At 33.0% G+C, this 21,993-nt stretch overlaps 1 protein-coding gene across 1 annotated transcript in view; it reads left to right on the plus strand.

Moving 5' to 3' along the window:
* The window catches only part of LOC115214031 (carbonic anhydrase-related protein 10-like), a 613,696-nt gene that overhangs the window by 415,160 nt on the left and 176,543 nt on the right, over positions 1–21,993 (plus strand). The window contains exon 8 of the mRNA XM_029783053.2: positions 20,417–20,545. Within this exon, the coding sequence (XP_029638913.1) occupies positions 20,417–20,545 (129 nt within the window). The remainder of the gene's footprint in view (positions 1–20,416; positions 20,546–21,993) is intronic.

Genomic DNA, 21,993 nt, shown 5'->3' on the forward strand with positions numbered 1-21,993 from the left:
TTACGTTCCGAGTTCAAATTCCAACGAGGTGGACTTTGCCTTTCATCCTTACGGGCTCCATAAATTAAGTAACAGTTGCGTACTGGCGTTGATCTAATCGACTGGCCCTGCTCTCCAAATATTTCGGGCCTTTTGCCTAGAATAGAAAATAATATTTTAGTGAATATATAAGACGGTGAGCTGGTTGATTCGTTAGCACGCTGGGCGAAATGTTTATCGGTATTTGGTCTGCCGTTACGTTCTGGGTTCAAATCCTGCCGATTTAGACTTTGCTTTTCATCCTTTCGTGGTCAATAAATTAAGTACCAGTGAAACATTGGGGTCGATGTAATCGACTAGTCCCCTCCACTAAAATTTCCGGCCTTGTGCCTGTAGTAGAAAAGAATCATTAACTTGCCGGGCAAAATGTTTAACGGCATTTCCATCATCCTTGCTTTCTGAGTTCAAATTCCGCCGAAGTCAATTTTTCGTTTCATCTCTTCGGAGGCGATAAAATAAGTTCCAGTTGAACACTGGGAGCGATATAATCGACTTACCCCCTATCCCGAAACAGTTGGCTATGTGCCAAATTTTGAAACGAATGTTTTAGTGAATATATCAGGCAGCGAGTTGGTAGAATTATTAGCACGCCAGAAAAATTGCTTAACGGCATTTCAACCGTCCTTACGTTCTGATTAAAAATTCTGCTGAACCTGACTTTCGGGGTCGATAAAGTAAGTAGTAGTTGAAAACTGGAATCGATGTAATCGACTTACCTTCTTTCAAAATTGCTGGCCCTGTGTCAAAATGCGAAATCAGTATTCTTGTAAATATATACATGACGAAATAAAAACATTCGCCAATACTGTAAATGAGAATCCGTAATAAAATAGTAACAAAATAATAGCTATCAATAAATAGTTCGTAATAATGGTGAAGTACGAAATGATTTATATGAAAAGTAACTAATATGCATTCAGCCCACTTTTGCGTCCGCTATATGATTTACAAAAATAAAGCACACACTATCCGAAAAGAATATCAGAATATATGGTTTTGCGAGAGTGGATGTTGTGAAGTAAAAACGGTAATAATGCACCAGAATGGATATAAATTCATATCTACACAAAGCATACTGAACGTCGAAAAATGTTAACATACAACCCAGCGTGTTGGATGGGACTACAACCGCCTTGCTGTACTGACAGAATATCCATGCCCTTTATTTGCAAACTATGCTAAAAAGTTTCTTTAACTATATTATGTGAAACAAGCTTACTAGAAAACAGATTAAAGAAAGCACCTCATTCATAGGATGACAACTTAGACCAAAGGCTATATACAGAGACAGGGAAAATTTTTCACAGAAAAATGGGATTGTGGTTTTTCATTAAAGCTTCTTGCATGCAAAATGTTCAGCTGTTGATTACAGACGCTATAACAGAATACTAAAAAGGGAGGAGAATTCATAAAATTATATAGATTATTTATCAGAAAAGATCTCTGACATTGTCAGCTGAGTTGCTTTATATAAGTGGAACTGGAAATACACATACCGGAAAGCAAGTTGAGAGAAGAAAGTAATTAGTGTGCTGAATGAAGAATCTAAATCAAATTGCGAGAGATGAAATTTACTTATGATGTCAAATGAAACCAATAGAATGGCGTTTTATTATTCCAGTATTAATTTTGTAAAATGAGGACAGAATGTTAATGGTATTGATTTTTTTAATACTGGTTATATATACGCATCTATGGCTAAATGAATAGGCCCCAGCACATGACTGTAGATATTTTCTTAAAGTTAGAGGAATGGAATTTGATGTTAACTGTAGTGTTATATCTAAATCTATTGAATGTGCGATTTTACAACGTTAGCAAATTAAAAGTTCGTTGAAATACGAAAATACAATAGCGACCCTTACAGGATGCATCCTGGTAAAAACTGTTGCGTGGTAATTGACTTGTGGAAATGAATTTAAGCTTACACAGCAAGAGGTTGGGTTGAGAAACCGAACAAAACGTTATCAGAAAGTAACGTGGAAATATTGAAGGTGTATATCTTAAGCAAATATAGATAGATGACAACACGCTTAACTATTACAGTCATAAATACCATCATTTCACATTCTTAGTAAGCCACAGCACTATACCTCAGCATGCGTACAATTCTACACACATACTCTCCCGAAAAGCATATACGATTCACCCATATACTCGTCTTTAAACATGGATAACCTATACTCGCACATACACACCAACCTGCCTTCCTTTCATCTCATTCCCATGAAACCGCATTACTATCTGACTGTCATGCTTTTTCTCTCTCTTTCACTGACGATTCGACTTTCTCACTTTGCTATTTTCTTCTGATGAAACATAAACGTCCAAGCGGTTGAAACTTTTCCGTTTCGAAATTAAGTGTGAAACCACAATCGCGTGTGTTAAAATTTGTCCTTCCTGTGTTATCTTTTATATTTAGTTTTTAGTTTTGAAGTTTTCCATTGCAATAACGATACACACGCACACACTCACACATATATACATATAAGTGTGTGTGTGTGTGCGCGTATTTGTGTTTGTATATGTGTATGTGTGTGTTTGATGAATTTACGGATAACAGGCATCTTAGAATAGAAATGCAATTCTAAAACATATGTAAAACAAGTTAAGGATATTTTTTCAGCCCTGAATATATAAGGACACTGGGGTTATATATAAAATTGAGCATTAATATTTTAAGCAAGTCGAAAACTCAATCACTCTATGTCATGGCGAAAAATAGCAGAATCGATAGAAACTCGGACTAAATGCCAAGGTAGATCTCTTACATTCTGCTTTTAAATAGCTCTGAGGTCGACTTTTACAAATAGTCCAATAGGCCTAATATTGATTTCCAATGTTGCCGCAAGTGCATCAACCTCTGGAGAAGGGGGGGGGGGTAAGTCGATAACATCGATTCCAGTATTTAACTGGTTCTTATTTTATCGACCCCAAAAGGATGAAAGGCAAAGTCGACCTCGGCGGAATTTGAACTCAGAACACAAAGACAGACGGAATACCTATCTCTTTAGAACCCACAAGGGGCTAAACACAGAGGGAACAAACAAAGACAGATAAACGGATTAAGTCGATTATACCAGTGCGCAACTGGTACTTATTTAATCGACCCCGAAAGGATGACTGGCAAAGTTGACCTCGGCGGAATTTGAACTCAGAACGTATCGGCAGACGAAATACCTATTTCTTTACTACCCATAAGGGGATAAACACAGAGATGACAAACAAGGATAGACAAGCGGATTAAGTCGATTATATTGACTCCAGTGTGCAACACGTACTTAATTTATCGACCTCGAAAAGATGACCTCGGCGGAATTTGAACACAGAACATAACTGCAGACGAAATACCGCTAACCATTATTCCCGGCGTGCTAACGATCCTGCCAGTTTCTTGCCAAAAATGAACCTCATATTAAATATTAATGAGAAAGTCATTATGCGATCAAAGTAATTATACCTTCCTCAAGTCTTCGTGTTCGTTGTTGAAAAGACATTGTCAGATGTAATGAAATATGAATCGCACGTTCATAATAGGATTATACTAGAGGTCATCTGCAACAGAACAGCTTTTAAATTACACAACGCGGAGCTTAATATTGTGAAGATGCTGATAACATTAATCTACAGTTTATATATATATTGACAACTTTACTACGATGAGTTCCTGTGAAGACACTTAGTTGTCAACGAATGAGACCCAAGCCAAAGGAACAAAGGAGCATAACTATTATATAGATATCAGTTGCCAAAATTTTGCACCTAGCAGTAATAACTGATTATGCTAAAGTAGTATACTCTTTCGCGAAAGTGTGATGATCATACAATTTGTAGAAAACTGGCTATAGACTCTGAGAGACAGATTTATTACCAGTAAAAAAAAATCATTTAATTTTGGTTGCACGACTAATCAAAGATGGGTAGCGCCTGGAATATTTTATAGAGCTTCAGAGAATGATTGATGAATACTAGAATTAGACTATGATTCATAGAATAGTCTCAAACCAGAGACTATGACATGAGTCATAGTCCGCTATTACTGGCGCAATTTACAACGCTCTAATGCACACAAAAGTTTTGTACTGGATATTAGCATTGTACTGTATTTTGAAATCTTTAGAATCAAAAATAAGAAGCTAGTTATTGATATTTAAGATTGTTTAGAATCTTTGATTCCACAATCAAATACGTTTGTGTTAACTGACATAATGTTGTTCAGTTACTGCTTCGACTTCCGCATTCACACTCAGATATTTCCTGTTTCGCGAAAGTCAACATTATTCATGAAGACCGTAGAATTAATTTCCTTCCTACTGCAATTCTCAGATTTATACATTGCAGAAGAATGTTTTGTTCGGACTGTCGTCCATATAACAAATATCACGTCCATGTTCTCATATTTAAGAGGCTAGAAACCACGTCTCCAATTATGTGTGAAATAAGTTATAACAACACGGATATGACATGCGCTTACAGATAGAAAGAAAAGGAAAATTCTCAGTATCTGTTTAAAACCTTTCAATGCTGGAGAATTAGAATATCTGTGTGATTTATCAGGAAAAATATTCAGAGCCTAATGGATGAATAATAAGAATTCAAAATTTTAGTGTGTGAAACCATGAAAATCGAAATGGTATTAGCTTTGTACAAATATAATAATGGATACAGTGCCTCAAATCACAGATAGAATGAACAAAATGATAAAGATGCATCCAGAGAAATAATCTAGGTTTACAATGAGAACACAAATAATGCTAAATGTAATATTGCGCCAGTATATATGGCATAAAAAGCAAAAATAATTTACTGAAAATTGAAGCACCTTTGGTTATGTGAATAAATTCTGCTCCACAGAAGTATAGAAGACAACACTTGCGTCATTAACACCTATAAGCGATCACGGGAAACACATACAAATCAACAAGGGTATTAGGAAATAAATGAGTAAAAATAATCATTATAACGTGAAAAAGCTACTTAATTTACATTGAAGCCTGTATGGGAGTGTTAGAGTAGTCCTTAAATACTCTCTGTATATCATTTCTTCTTCTTCTTCTTCTTCTTCTCCTTCTTCTTCTTCTTCTTCTTCCTCTTCCTCTTCTTCTTCTTCTTCTTCTTCCTCTTCTTCTTCTTCTTCTTCTCCTTCTTCTCCTTCTTCTTCTTCTTCTTCTTCTTCTTCTTCTTCTCCTTCTTCTCCTTCTTCTATTTCTTCTTCTTCATCATCATCAACATCTAATTATTATTATTATTGTTGTTATTATTATTATTATTATTATTATTATTATTATTATTATTATCATCATTATTATTATTACTATTATTATTATTATTATTATTATTATTATTATTATTATTATTACTATTATTATTATTATTATTACTTTTATTATTATTATTATTATTATTATTATTATTATTATTATTATTATTATTATTTTTTTAAGACGTCGCACAGTATCGACTATCGTGAGGTTGTTAATTGAAGATATTGTGTCTACCGCGGGTTTGTACTGTCTGTCAAGTCACAATAATGACCTCTGACAGACAGTACTTTACGCAATATGCCGATGTTTTTTGCAATACACATAGATTGTAAGGTATTTCTAAACTTTCCAGATGTTTTTACAGGTAGGCTGTTATTGAAGCCAATGCTCCGATGACAATGTACAACTAAAATTTTATTTTATATAGTAAATCGCTTTGCATATATATTCATATCCTTCATTAGAGTTTAAAATGCATGTGCACCTGTAGTGCAAGCGTGCTTGAATTTTTGCAAAGATTAGTATCTGCCCACGCATAAATCTCTTTCTTTTCCCGCTACCAGTGTTGTCCAAAGGGATTATCTATGTATTTTATCAATAGCTTAATTCAGATCTATAGGAGTAAATAGGCTTTGTGTTTTATATTGGGACTTTCAGCTGCCAGTGGCTTCATGTTCATTAACAGAACGTACCTCAAAGGCCAATAATAATGTATACTGCAGGCTGGTAGATTATATCTAGGCTCTCGTGGAAACAGCTGGCAATTGCAAGTTCTATATGAGTAAGGAAAGGGACAAGGATTTTCACATTCATTTGGTCTTGAAGAATTTGTTCCTTTAGTCACGATTTCTGCAAATGAAGCTGGGCAGAGAGGAAGAAATTTCCCTAATTATGCACCTCAAGGCGTGTACACGTTATGTAAAATTTCCCTTAAAATCATTGACTGCCACGCCATTACCAACACTAACTCTGCCTGAGACTGCATATACTCTACCAATTTACAGTATACATTAACATGTCTGCAATGTTTCGGGGTATCTTTTGTTTTTTGTTTTAGAGTGTACGTTATAGTATCAATTCACATTGCTCCCAAAATTGATAGTACTATATTTATTCCCATAATCTCATCGTTGATGATTCCTTTGTTGGCCTTGATACTTACAGAATTCTTCTAGGACCCATTGCAATCGGTTCTTTAATGATTTCTCTTTTATTTTTAAGATCTTTATAATTTTCTTTTCACGCTGGATTGGAATTGCTTATTTTATAACTACACTCGTTGTTGCATTTATAATGTTCCTTAGCAAAATTTCGTTGTTTTAACGTGATCCTTGTTCATAGAGTGATTAGTATGTGACATTATGGTAGTATATTTATTTCTTTTTGTCAAAAGCTTCTTTATGCCAATTTCATTGCCAAGAAGAAACCTATATGCTGATGGTTTTCTTATGTTCTTATATGAGTCAATCATAGGGAGTAACCACTAGCATGTATAGCTGCTATGACTGTTCTGCACAGTATTTCGTATGGTCAAAAATACCCCGTAAAACTGCAGGCATATTAATGGATACTGTACGTTGGTAGACTGTATGCCGTCTCTCGTATAGATAGAGATGGCATCTGCATGGCAGGCAGTGATTATAAAAGAAAGTTTATATATACTGCAAATGCTTTTATGCTTGCCAACTTTTCCTATTTGTTTATTATATTGACTATTTTATCGTTATCTCTAATCCTTGCGAGTTACTTTCATTGGTCCTCAGTGACGTCTCGATGTAAAATCTTTTACTTCTATTTGATTTTAACATATTTCAAATTTCGGTACTTATATATACATTGTTTATTCGTAATATAGCATTATGCTTTCGTCTTCATTTAGTACTCTAGTATTTGTTCACTACTCTACTATTTAGTTTTACGTGCACCATGTTTTTCCTGTAAGTTAACAATGAAGCCGATTTGAAATAATATCAAACGTTAGATATTTTGTCCGACGCTCTAGCGACTCTGCATTTGCCATCCCTTGCTTTCAGAATTGCTAGTAATTATCCTTCCTACTATAGACACAAGATCTGAAATTTCGTGGGAGGGGATGTGTCGATTCCATCGACCCTAGTCCTCAACTGTTAGTTAATCAACCCGGCGGAATTTGAAATCAGAACGTAAAGACAGGCGAACTATCGATAAGCATTTCGCCCTACGTGCTAAAGATTCTGTCAGCTCGCCTCCATAGACTTGCTAGTAATAATAAAAGCCAGGGAGAAGTTTAGTGAGCCCATCATTACTTTACTGGTACATTATCTTCTCTAAACCGGAGAGATTTAAGATAAAATTAATTCCGCTAGCGGCTGAAGGGACAACATTATGAAATAATCTAAACATTTTCCCCCAAAACTCTAGTTATTCTGCAAGCTTATTGTGCTAATAATGATTGCTTTAGATTTAGAAAGAAAGACCACTAAATCGATGAATGGATTAATCGATACAATCGACCATAGTACGTGGAAGGTATTTATTTTACAAGCGATGAAAATATCATCCCGGTGAGATTTAAACTCAGAATTTAAAGAACCAGAGGAAATACTAAAATGAATTTTTCCGCGGCTCTAAAGACTGTTTATGGAGAAACAATTCTAAGTAACATCATTCATGGTTCTTGAGAGTCTCTTTATCATATCGACATTAAAACAATACGATCCAATGATGACCTTGATGTAATATGAAGGCAGGCCTTAGAGAACATCTGTTAGACACTGTAACGAATTTTTCAACTTTCTGCCTTATAATTTCTTATTTAAATACAAATTCAATAGTTTTATTCACTTTGGTAGATTCAAATGATCTCTAGCATTTGAGCGGCACTGCATTGACACAGAATATTTGAAAGTCAGTGTTTATTCTGGTAGCATTTTTAATTTAAAATGTAAAGGGTGGGAACATATAACATAAAGCATTTTATCGGATGCTCTAACGATCCTGCCATATTACTATTCTTATCATTGATGATGATTAAGATGAGGAAATGATGATAATGATAATAATAATAACAATAACAACACCAACAACAATATCTGTAATAATAATCTCATTCATAAATGTCTATTTGTAGATTAACAAGCAAATCACCGGCTTAAACAAAATTAGTACATATAAAACATTAACCAGTAAGGCAAATGTCTTGTTACGAACGATTTATTGCTTTGCTATTAAGTACTTAGCCATACACTAATTTAAAATAAGTGTACAACCGAGTAAAGAGATAATATAGATATTTTTATGCATTAATTATTTTGTCTTGCATATACTGGAGTCTTCATACATGTATGTATATATTATACGTAAAAGGAAAGATATTTTAAATAAGTATATATATATATATATATGTATGTATTATGTATGCATGCATGTATGTATGTATACACTGATTTACAATATATTTCCTTTATATATATATATATATATATATATATAATATATATATATATATATATATATATATATGTATGTATATATGGATGTATGTGTATGAGTGTATGTTTCCATATGTGTTTACATCTGTATATGTATATATCCATATACCTACACATATGCATGGATATACGTGCTTTTTTCGTCTAACTGAATGTAATCCAAACAGCATACAAAAGCCACTGTATTAAAGTGCATTTTAAAACAAAATAGTACTGTAGCTGTACTTTAGAAATAATCTTTAGCAAACACTTTTTTAGGCACACATAATATACTCTTTCATAATCTAATTTTGTTATTAGTCTTTCAGTTTTCTAAAACATAGTCCGTTAGGAAAGAGAAGCCAAAGATGAACAGCAGAAGTAAGCTACCTGCCAATTATAGTTTTTTTTGTTGTTTTTAATGTCATTTTGCACATTTTCACCTAAGCGCTGCCTTCTCTTTTTATTGCGAAAGGTTATTAACCCCCCAATATAAAAATATAAAGTAAATTATAAACTGTAATTCTGACTTATTTACGTAGATACTTTGATTTGTATTGCTTGGATTTTTAGTTAGTTAAACTTTGTATATCCCACAATGTTTCATGCTTTAAGTTATCGGTTCTCTATTTATAACATGCTTTTGTTTACTGTTTTGATGAAGCTTGTCACATCTTACTGGTTGTCAGTTTAAATTTACATTTAAGTCTTACATTGTCTCATAAAATTTAAATATGGAATATGAAATTTTATGCAAAAATTTTCAGAATTACTTTGTTTTGCGCATTATCGGTATAACAAATACATGTTGGTACGATTCTACTAGTTATTAATACGTTTCTATTGACACATTTTGAGTTGTTTCTATGACATGAAATGACATAAAACAAAAGCAAAACTTTCATTTATAATGGGCAATATAATTATAAAGGCAATGATGTGAAGAAATTAATGGCAGCATAACTTTTATTTCTAAAGTAAAGACTTCTATAAAAAGTTGTGCGTATACCATATTTAGCACATTTTTATGATCCAAAGAAAGTTGTGAAAATACTTTACCGCCCACCCTAACTTTGTAACGATGTAAGAAAATTATTGAGGAAATGAAACTCTGACGAAATACCCAACTACAAATAGCAATATGTGCTGACAACAAATTCTCGCAAGAATTTATGAATAAATATTAATTTGATTTGCTACAAGGCATAAAACAATTTTCTATATTGGAAAGACATTGCATTTAAATGATAGATTGCCAGAGTACAATTGAGATAGGTGAATAATTTAAAAACATTATTTTGATTTTCATAAAATTATATTAGTTGAATTACTGAAATAGAAATTTGATGTACGAAATGCAGTGAATTGGTGAGGTTGGATATAATATTTCGTAAAATTAATACAATTCTGGTTTACAATAAATCATAAAAATATGAATTCAAAAGTAAATTCGATTTCTTTGCTATCTCACGGTCTAAAATATACTGTGAATATGTTATATTGTGTCACAACGGTATTCTGTTATATTGAACGTAATGCAGCGCCAAGTATGAGAAAACCCATTAATGTAGAGATGGATATAATAATTGTTTCAATTGCTTCGCCGCATTCTTTTGCTAGTAAAGATTTCTAATATCATAGAATGCAATTTCTATCACAGCAGTGGTGAGAAATCAAAGTAGCAATTCATTTATGACCGTTTGATATCTACATTGTGAAAACAATTGATATAATTTTGCTTTATTAATCCTAAATTACTGTAGTTTCTAATAACCATAGTTCCATAGTTCTACTTCAGTTTAGCAAATGTCTAAAATATATATGTATTACAAATTAGATAATCTACTCTCACATTGGCAAGTATAAACCTAATTAGAAACTAAATATAGAATGGACTCTCCTTACGTTAACAGACATGAATTTTATCATTTTCAAATAGATATTTTGAAGCATCATATGTAGTACAATAAAGCTAAACGTTTGCAAGTTAATCTTTACAAGTATACTAACATAACACTTTCTGTCCAATAAACGTGAGAAATATAGAAATGTATTAAATCTGTTGGACAAAAAAGAAACATACAAGTCAAGATTATCGCTTAAACTGTTAGATGCATGAAGCATTTCTCTTTCAAATTTGTGTTATATTTAATAAAAGGGTATATTTGAAAATGTGATTGAGATATAACCTCTGAGAAAAATAGGTGTCCCTGTGACTGAAATACATATGATCCTGCATGCTTACATAGCATCATCTTCATCACTACTATGATCATCATCGTCGTCGTCGTCATGATCATCGTTACCATCGTCATCATCATTCAATATAACGGCAAGAGTTATCTATAAGACCAACACTTTTACCGGAGTTGAGAATCATTTTGTAAATGTGAGAATCTACTGATAATTCTTACTACAGTTATTTTTCATTTACTTTCATTTTATTTCATTGTTGAATACAATATATTTCAATAAAGTTATGATGGAACCAGTTGAAATGAACAAAAAAACTTATAAAATCTAAGCAAACAACTTGCGTTTCATGTTTTGGTGACATGCGACATTTATACACCTTTTCTATTTAATAAGCAGTAAACTGGCATTCAAAATGATGTACAAACGTTTACTGTCGCAGTGAATATTGTTATTGGATTATTCTACAATTTTAATGCATACTTCTTTTAAATATATACATATTCAATAAAAGATGAGCATAATATTATCAAAAGTTGTACTTTATATATACAAATTTCTATATTCATCATTATTGTGTATCTTTCTTACTGATTTGAAGATCTAGCTTCTCTTTCTAGCAATACGAGTAATCACATAAAAGTGTCACATTTTAAAATATACATTTGCATGTTTGCAATTGCTGTTCGAAATTATTATTAAAAAGTTAATGTTATGCAACATAGTGTGCATGTATATTGTATGTGCCTAAGCGGTTTTTCATTTAGTGTCGTGAATTTATATCCAAGCGTAGGAGTGACTATGGGGTAAGTAGCTTGCTTACGAACCACATGGTTCCTGGTTCAGTCCCACTGCATGGCATCTTGGGTTAGTGTCTTCTACAATAGCCTCGAGCCGACCAAAACTTTGTGAGTGGATTTGGGTAGACGGAGACTGAAAGAAGCCGGTCGTATATATGTATATATTTATGTATGTGTGTGTGTATGTTTGTGTGTCTGTGGTTGTCCACCCAACCTCGCTTGACAACCGATACTGGTGTGTTTACATCCCCGTAACTTAGCGGTTCGCAAAAGAGACCGATAGAATAAGTACTAGGCTTACAAAGAATAAATCCTAGGGTCGATTTGTTCGACTAAAGGCGGTGATCCAGCACGGCCACAATCAAATGACTGAAGCAAGTAAAAGAGTAAAAGAGTAAAGAGAGAGAGAGAGAGTATTTATGGTAAACGTCTATTGCATGCGAGCCTCATTCTTTGTGCATGTTGATTGATTTGTGGTGGTTATAGAAATAGTATTTTGTCACGCATGTGTATATGATTTTATACTGTACGCAATCCTCAGAAGCACTTTTAGCAGACATATAAAAATATGACACAATACTTGGAGATATCGAGTGAACATATATCGAAATTTTTTTATTACATTTTTGTGGATAAATTGAGTTAAGAAAACAATTCTCTTTTGAAAGAGAAAAGTAATAAACAATTCTGTATGAATAAATGGAGAATTGTAACTTTTCAAATATTAATATGTTTTCTAAAATATTTTAAAGGCATATGATCGCTATTAATTTATTTCTAGAAACTTAGGAGATGGATCAGTATCTTCCTGACCTCTAAGCTGAATATGTGACAATTTATTTTCTGTTGTTTTCTTCACATAGGGGTGGTCAATAAGAAATATATACTTTGAAGAAAAATTCAAACTGTGTGCGTATTAGAGAATACTGAGTAGAAGTTTGTTTTATTAGTCTTCCAATGCTTAGCTAAAATACAATGGTCTGGGTTAACATAAAACATAGAATATTCTAAGAAGCAGCGAAGAAAATGAAGCTTCGCCTGAAATAATATTGAAGCAAGCAAACATACTTTGCAAGCACTATTTCACAAGTATATATTCGAACAAAAAATTTTGCCTTGTCTAAAATGTATTTTAATGTTATAGTTTCGAAAGTAGATGTATTGGCTAAACATATACTGAAAAACAATATTTAATGAGGATAGAACATGGATAATAATCAATCAAAATTATTCCGTGTAACATTCGCCTGCCTACTTTTAACGCTTTTTTTTCTTGCACAAAACCTAGATACAAATGCACAGGTACGTGGTGCATGCTTTTGTGATATGTATGTGTGTCGGTATGTACGTGTGTATCTGTGTGTGCATGTGTATTTATTAATATATATATATATATATATTGAGTCATCCCATAGATAATGCTGTTTCTTCAACTGCATGGTCTAAAGGTCGGAGGGATAGGATAAACTACCAGCATCAACTTGCTATAAAACAGGTAGTAATTTTACCTTGTAGTTATTCTTAGTGCAAATCTAGAAGCATGCAGATAGATTTTAACAGTTATTTTTCAAAACTATAAAGTCACAATATTCTTTTGCACTCTAGGCACAAGGCCTGAAATTTGGTGGGGGGCAGTCGATTAGATCGAACCAGTAATTAATTTATCGACCCCGAAAGGATGAAAGAAAAAGTCGACCTCGTTGGAATTTGAACTCTAGTGTAAAAACAGACGAAATACCGCTAAGCATTTTTCCCCCGGCGTGCTAACGTTTCTTATTTCTTTATTGCCCAAAACGGTCTAAACCTAGAGGTGACAAACAAGGACAGACAAACTTATTAAGTCGATTATATCGACCCCAGTGCGTAACTGGTACTTATTTAATCGACCCCGAAATGATGAAAGGCAAAGTCGACCTCGCCGGAATTTGAACTCAGAACGTAACGGCAGACAAAATACGGCTACGCATTTAGCCCGGCGTGCTAACGCTTCTGCCAACTCACCGCTTTAAGTGCCGTGCCAACATTAGAAACGATAATTAAATGGTCAAAAGTGTTGTATTTCAAGAATCAGAAGAGCGTCAGTCAAATATAATTGTTGTTAGTTACATGAATATATTTCCTGAGTTCAGATTCTCCTCGTGTCAATGTTGCCTTTTCATCCTTCGTTCATGTAAGATCATAAGGTCGTTAAATTATAATCGTTAAACTAAGTAGAAATCAATATATACAACGTGTCTATATTACAATCTATGCATTAACTGCTAATCCCTCCGTTTACTCTAAATTATAAAACTCATATTGGTTATTGATTCGAAACATAGCATAACATTAAATATATGAAGCGTTCACTTTTTTCATTTAGTTTCTGATTTGTGATATTGTTCTAGATATATAAAAGTAACCAATTCCTAAATAACGATCAGTATCTAAAATCACTCTTTCAATATTCACCGCCTGTGTACTTAGTATTACTGTAACAATTATAACAAACTATAAGAAATATAGTATTTGTCTGTTAGAGTATTTATTCCGTTAGTATTTTGAATCAATATGGATCACACATCTACGCAATAAAATTCTCTTTTATAATTAATCTCTTGTCGTAAATTGTACAGTAGCCATACATCGCTTAACCATCAATAATATTGATTTCTAACATCAGAAATATTTATGTCTAACATTTATCCATTAATAATATTAATTATTATTTCTGAATTAGCCTATTACGTCGAGTGTTAAATGACTAGCTTAGGAACAAAGCAGGTTGAGAATATTTGATACAAAATGTGTTATCAAGGAGTGCTCGTTAAATTCTGAGGGAATACACAATTTACTTGGATTTATATTGAGTCAATATTAATATATTTACTATTCTCATATATACAAGTTCAAGGGTTAATTAGAATTTTTATTAAAATATTGAAATAAGTACTATGTCATATTTTAACAAATGAAGCCTCTATTGGCTTGCACAAAATTGTTCTAAAATTTATTATGCTTACCAATCTATCCATAGTAATGACAACGCCATATATTACAGAATAATTAAACGTTGTTGGAATTAAGCTCTTCTTATTTAGTATAATTAAAGCAATCTTAAAATCGACAAACTTCAAGAAACTGAAATGGCTTTCTCGTCAACATAATCAGCATGTAAACCACATTTCCTCTTGCCGACATTGCAAAAATATTTAAGGCGAGAGAAATTGCTTAGCAGTGTTTCACCCGTTCTGAATTTAAATACCACCGAGATTGATTTTGTCTTTCATTCTTTCAGCGTCGATAAAATGAGTACCAGTTGAAGAATGAGTCGATGTAATCAACTTATTCCCTTTCCGAAATTACTGGCCTTGTGCCAACAATTGAAACCAAATTTACAACATGAACTCTTCCAAACTGAAGCGAAAACTCTTGGGAAACAAGTTGTCAATACTTTTGATAACACCAATGCTGTTCGCATCTTTTTTTATGAAATGAGTCACCCTTGGAATTTTCATTTTGTACTTGAAAGAAGATTAAAACCCTCTTTATATCTAGAAGACCTTGTTGAATGAAAATATCTGCCTTGTTTCTATTTGGTTATTTTAGATTTAAAAAAAAAGGGAATGACGTGGTTTCAGGAAAAAGTCTAGAGTTGAACTTCCGGAAATTTGTGATTGAGGCTCATTACGGATAGTAACTGAACGTAATGCAAATATAGTAGAGGAGGTTTGGCCGAACGCAGTTTTACTAGAGAGATATAGTGTTCATTGTGGCACTAGTGCAAAAAGATTTTTAAGGATTTAAACGTGGCTCTCGTTCTACTGCTGATCGGCTGTTGTTATAGGCATGATCTACTGATTTATGAATTAATCAAGAGAGGTTCGTCCTCTAACTCACGATCTAGCCAAAGTCTTTAAAAGGATTCGTCATGCAGGTTTGCTCAGTAAGCTAATTGCCAATGGTATATGTGGAAAGGTCTTTGATGTTCTCATGTCATTTCTTTCTGGTCGTTGTATACGTATGACTCTGGACGGTGTTAATTCTGAGTATTCTATCAATGCCGATGTTCCTCATAGCTCTTTTCTTGGTCCATCTCTAATTCTATTCTGCTTCAGCGATTATGCCGATAATGTTACTGTTTATTCGGTTTCTTCTTTTTCTTTGTCTGTGTGAACACCCTCTCCATTGAAACAGTTGGAATTTGCTGCTATTTTTGGGGCGGACCTGTAGGTTGTTCAGAAATGGTGAGGGAAGTGGCTATTAAAATTCAGTGCTAGCATAACCGAACTCAAGTTTTTCAGTTTTTCAGTCCCTATGCTCCTACCATATATGTGAGTTACAGCTCTGAGTTAGCACATGATGAGAAAGTCAATCCACTGGAGGAAAAGTTCTTCTATCATGTTGCTTGGTCTTCATTTCTAACCTGATCTTTATTGTGGTTTCTTAAATTTAGTCATTTATGTCACATATCTACTTCACATCCGAGGCCATTCTATAACGTTACAAGTCCACTATTTGTTCTTGTATGGAATGGCGTTGTCATATTTGGGCAGGTCCATCATCTTGTCACTTGGATTTCCTGGACTGAATTCAGAAGCACACCTCTAAATTGATTGGTCGCTCTCTTGCTTCAATTCTGCAGCCCTTATCACAGCAATATGAGAGTCGTCAGCCTTAGTCTATTCTGTCGTTACTACCACAGGAAGTACTCTGATGAATTTTCTTTCTTAGTTCCAGATCACTTTGTGCTGTCTCACCCGAATCAAATCACATAGCCACTTCAGATGCTGTTGTGCTTCCACGATAATCTAACTCTTCCTACAAGAGTAACTTTCTTCTTCGAATTGCCAGACTTTGGAACGCTCTTCCATTTCATTGTTTTCCTTCGTTTTATGAAATAAACCCTTTCAAGTCTAAAGTAAATTCATACCTTTCGTATTAACTTCTCCTTTTTCCCAAACTACGTAACACTAAGTGGCTTTTGGCTTTGTTAGGAACATTCAATTCAAGAAAAATGTTATATCAAATTAGCAGGAATTTTCTGTCTCTTTAATACAGTATAGGATGTATATCTGTTGCATTTCTCTAGATTCGTTACCATTCCTCTAATACAGGGTTCACTTTTACATATAAGTTTATCAACCGATCAGTTCTCCCAATTCTCAAATATTCTATGTTCCTAAAGTAGAAGGCTTGTATTTGAGATGCATATTGACAGTGTTACATAAAAAATTAAATATCGCCCTTGATTGATTGTCCGACGTAGCATTCGTTGTATCTTTGAATGCTTTACCTGTGTGGAATTCATATTCCAGCAATGTATAGTAGAATACTAATTCCTTCTTATACATAGCATTTTAATTTACGCTATTGACGGAAACTTTGGCTAACGCATATTAGAAACAATATTTCCCCAGACCTCAGTTCATTGAAGCCGTAAACATCTGTTAAATAGCTCATGGCTGCATGTAGGTGACACAAGGAATGAAACGAAAGGAAATGTAAAACTATTGTTTTCATAGAAGTATATGCATGTATAAATATATAATAGAAGTATATGCATGTGGAAATACAAGGAAAATATGTCAGAGTCGTAGTCAATAATTGGAACAGTTAACATCCCCATTACGATATCGTATCTAATCATATCAAATGTTAACTTAACTCAGTTAATATTCTACGATTTGCTACCTCTTGTTTATTTTTGTCCGTGTTATTATATCCATAATATATTTCTTTGCTTCATCTCTGTTTATGTCCAACTACTTCTGTTTTTTTTCCTCCGTTTAAACCTTACAATCTAACATATTTTATTTTACTATAACAGTAAAATAAATTGTGAACCATTGAATATATATGTAAAACTTCTTAGAACTCATATCTTATAACGCCTGGTTTATTTTTGTAAACCATATTAGGAGCATAAGACTATAAATACATATTACTGTCACATTAAAATGCGGTATACATGAGTCTAAATAACATCGCTGAAAAAACTTAGTTATAGTAGAAAACGCTGCACAAAATCACATGAAAACACACGTGTTCGTATGTGTGTGCTTATATACCCATACAAAGAGAAAGAAAGATAACGCTCTATGGTTAAGAAACTCACTACTCAAATATGTTTTCAGGTTCTTTAATATATGTGAGGAAATTATTTCAGGTTCTCCGATAAAGTGTGTCTTTTCCCTGTTATATTCTTAATGAATTCTTATTTTCATTAATAAATTTTGTATATTTTAACCATTCTATTCTTCATTCCACTGTTTAATAAAAAATAAAAATTAACGGAAGTGTCTACACACTGGCATGTTCTTTTACATGTTTAAATCACTTGAATTGCCATTCAACCAAAAATAATCTTATATGTGTGTGTATGTATGTATGTATGTATGTGTATGTGCGCGTGCGTGCGCGCGCGTGTGTGTGTGTGTGTGTGTGTGTGTTACTCTGAGTGCGCTATAATCCAAGTTGTATCGTCATGGTGCATATCTGCATATTACAGTACTGCAAAGTATATTTGTAGTTTTATTTTAAATAACAATTGAAAATTTAGACATTACTGTTAAGCACTGAAAATTATTAATTGCAGAGTAATTACATAAAACAGAAAAAAATGAAAAAAAATGTTTTTGGTATAATCTAATCCGCATTATATGTTTCGTTCTTAGTAGGAGTTACCTAGGTATAAATGTAGAAAAACATGTAAAATATGTAAAAACCTCTTGTTGGCTATTCTTCAGACAGAGAATTAAAATAATGCATTATTTTAAAGAATGAACCATATGTTATGCGGAAAAATGCCAAAGAATTGTTCCAAGTTCATGCTTTAATATGTGCGAGCGCTTGTATGTGCATATACATAAGTGAAAACTTTAATGCAGAGATGTAGAAGTTTTAGTATAGACGAGAAGACATCAGCAGACTAGAGAATACATCTTATTGAAACTAGAGTAACAAATTATATTTAAGATGAAAATTCACATTGCATAGCTTTCAGTGCATGGCTTTATAAACCATTAAAGTGAGAACGGTTAAGGGCAACATCATTTCCAGTGATACAATTATTACCAAGTGTATGAGAAGTTATTATAATACGGAAACGTGGAACAAAGCATCTATTAATCAAGATTATGACGTTAATGACGGGTGTTGTAAATATATTGGGGGATGAAGGTAAAATAATTATAGTATCTTTAATGTAAACTAACCTGTTCTGATTTTACACCTGCATACAAATTCAACCTTAGAAAAAGACAAATTGTCATTATTACTGAACATAAATAAATTTAACTGCATCTTATTTTTTCGGTCGTCTTTTCGTTCTGATTTCAAATTCTGCCGAGCCAGGCTTTACCTTTCATCATTTTACAGGCAATAAAATATGTAATAGTTGAAAAATGCGGTCCATGTAAGCGGCTTACCTCTCCCCCAAAACTGCAGGTCCTGTGCCACATTCAGAACTTAACATTACAGCAAAATACTGCTGTATCTCAATTCTTCTGCCGACTTTATGTTTTGAATTGAAATGCTTACCGAGGTCGATTTTGCATTTCATCACTTCGGAATCGACAAAATAATCACCAGTCGAACATTGAGGTTGATGTTATCGACTTTCTCCTTCCCGTGGAACTGCAGGTCATGTGCCAAAAATGTAGCTTGCACTTGTTTGAATGAAGCTTAGAAATTACGAAGGTGCAATACATGTGACTTTAGTTTAAGCCTTTAGTCAAACAGTTATTTAAGTAGGCAACAATAATATGATCTTTCAGCATTCTAAATGGACATATTGTCTTCAGATTTGGAGAAGTTGGATATCTTATGGACGCTTGTTCGCTAAATTTATGTCACTCTTACCGAATGTAGTTTAGAGTTCTCCTGATATGAAGGGCATCCACTTATTCATAACTGTAGTTGAGTGACAGAAACAAATGTCAGCGCCTAGGAATAGGTATCCCTTTTCTTATTTAAGTTAATTATCTTTACTAATAACGGGAAGCGCCCCGAAGTGATGAATATGATTAATACATATATATTTTCCTTTTTATTTATAATTATCAGATGTGGAAATGAATGATATAGTCATTTCTTAGCAGTTTAAAGATTTCGGAAATACAATACTCATTATATTTGACCCATATCTTAGATATGGGTAAATAAAATTAAATTCTCTTAAATGCATATATTTTATCTCAAATGGTAACATATCTGGTACATTTTATTGTATTTACCCCTAGCTGCTGTCAATTCAGAAAATACATACGACAGATGCAGCAGACAGGCCCGGGAGCACGTAGATAGAAAAACAGAGAGGAAAGAAATAGACAAACGAGACTGAAAGTTTAATATTTTCAGTGAGAGAGAATTATATTTTGCCCAACATATATCCCATCTTTACATTGATTATGAGGGAACTGATAACTCTTTGCAGTTATTTTATTATTTATGGAATATTTTGATACGTGTTACAAAGGGAAGCATTTGTGTCAATGGCTGTAGAACACAGTCAATTTGCTTCCTCGCTTCACTTATTTGGTTTCTGGAAGCAGGTTAGGAATATAACTTCAGCTATACCGCAATAAGTGTATAATTTGAACGATATTTTTTAAAATTTTGATTAATCGCATAATTACATCTTGATTGTTATTTTGTCACTTTAAATGCATTCTTTTTCTTTCCCTTATAGCTTATGACACTTCGAACGATTTACACAAAAAACAAACATCGGCCATTACATAGTATTCAAACTAATTCACGACCAATAATGGCTATTAACCACCGTGTTATTCGGACAAATATCAATTTTCCTAAACCTGTAAGTATATTTTGTTATTTCTGTTTTAACACTTTTATTGGGTGCCAAAAAGCTTTGATTTGATATGATTCATTTTCTTTATACCTTGTATTATTTCATATAATTTTCTTTTAATTTTGATCATTGTCAGGGCAGAACAGAATATATATTGAATCATCAATAGATGCAAAATAGCTACCAGTCACTCATTTAGGTCGCTCTTCCTTTCTATTGTTGTTTACTTCTTTATTCTACAATTTTATATCACACTTTATAAATATCTCTCTCCATTAAAGCGACGTTCCCTTGATAAACTATATAAAGACGTTGTCTTCGGTGATGCCCCAGTGGCCATGTTTTATTATTGGTGTACTCATATTTCAGATTTTATTTCAATAAAAATACTAGCTAAATAAAACGCATTTCATTTCAATTATCCATCGCAGTTTAACACATGGACACTACAATACTCAAAGGCCTGAATTTGGTATTCAATATTTCTAAATGTTACACTGGTTTCCTTTTGAACTTTGGACCTCCAAATCATACCATAGGCAATAATAAGTAATAATAATGACAGTAATAAACCAACAAATATTTGTAACTTTAACATATTACACTAGTGCACCCATTATGCGTTTCCTTTACAAGATATCAAAGCGAAACCAAACTGGATTGAACTGACTATTTATTTAAGCGTATAACTGACAGAATGTTTGGAAACTAAAATGAAAAATCACTTTCGTAATGGGTTTATTCGACTTACATAGAAAATATGTTGAAATTGTCTTTTTAAGTTCATAGAGAAGCACACTGGTGTATGAATAAGTCAGTATATTCGTGGATACAAAATAAAAACAAATGTATTAACATTATTAAAATATATATAATCAGAAATGTGTAACTGTGGGTCTGAGCTAGCTGAGCTAGTGTAAGAGCGTGCTTGCGTGAATGTGTCCCCATATGAGTATTTGGGTACAGTGACGATAAAAAATGGTATTCACATACACGCATTATTACAGGTATAGAAAAAGACACAGATAGACAAACGGACAGAAAATGACAGACGGGAATAGATAAAGAGAACGAAAGAGAAATAAAGAAAAACGCTTACGTATATCTTTATTGACTAAGTTCCTTTAAATTTTTCTTTCTCAAAAGACGAAATAGACGTTTGCACGCATAGTTACTAGTGTTCGTGATTAACAGCATGAGACCTATCTTAAAGCATTGGTTTAATCTAACATTAAAACAATCTTATATCTTTTCTCGTATAGAAGCTATTACCTATTCTCTAAGAGTTTTCATAGAATTGCAAAACGATTTATTGTCTCACCATATGAAATATTTTCGTCGGGAAATATCCCAACTTAAAAAAAGAAAATACAAAATCCTGAAGATTTACAACATGAATGTTCTTAAAGATAATTTCTGCAGAAAAATATATCACCCATAAAGTCAACGACACT

Source organism: Octopus sinensis, linkage group LG7 (genome assembly GCF_006345805.1).
Source record: "Octopus sinensis linkage group LG7, ASM634580v1, whole genome shotgun sequence".
Taxonomy (NCBI): Eukaryota; Metazoa; Mollusca; class Cephalopoda; order Octopoda; family Octopodidae; genus Octopus; species Octopus sinensis.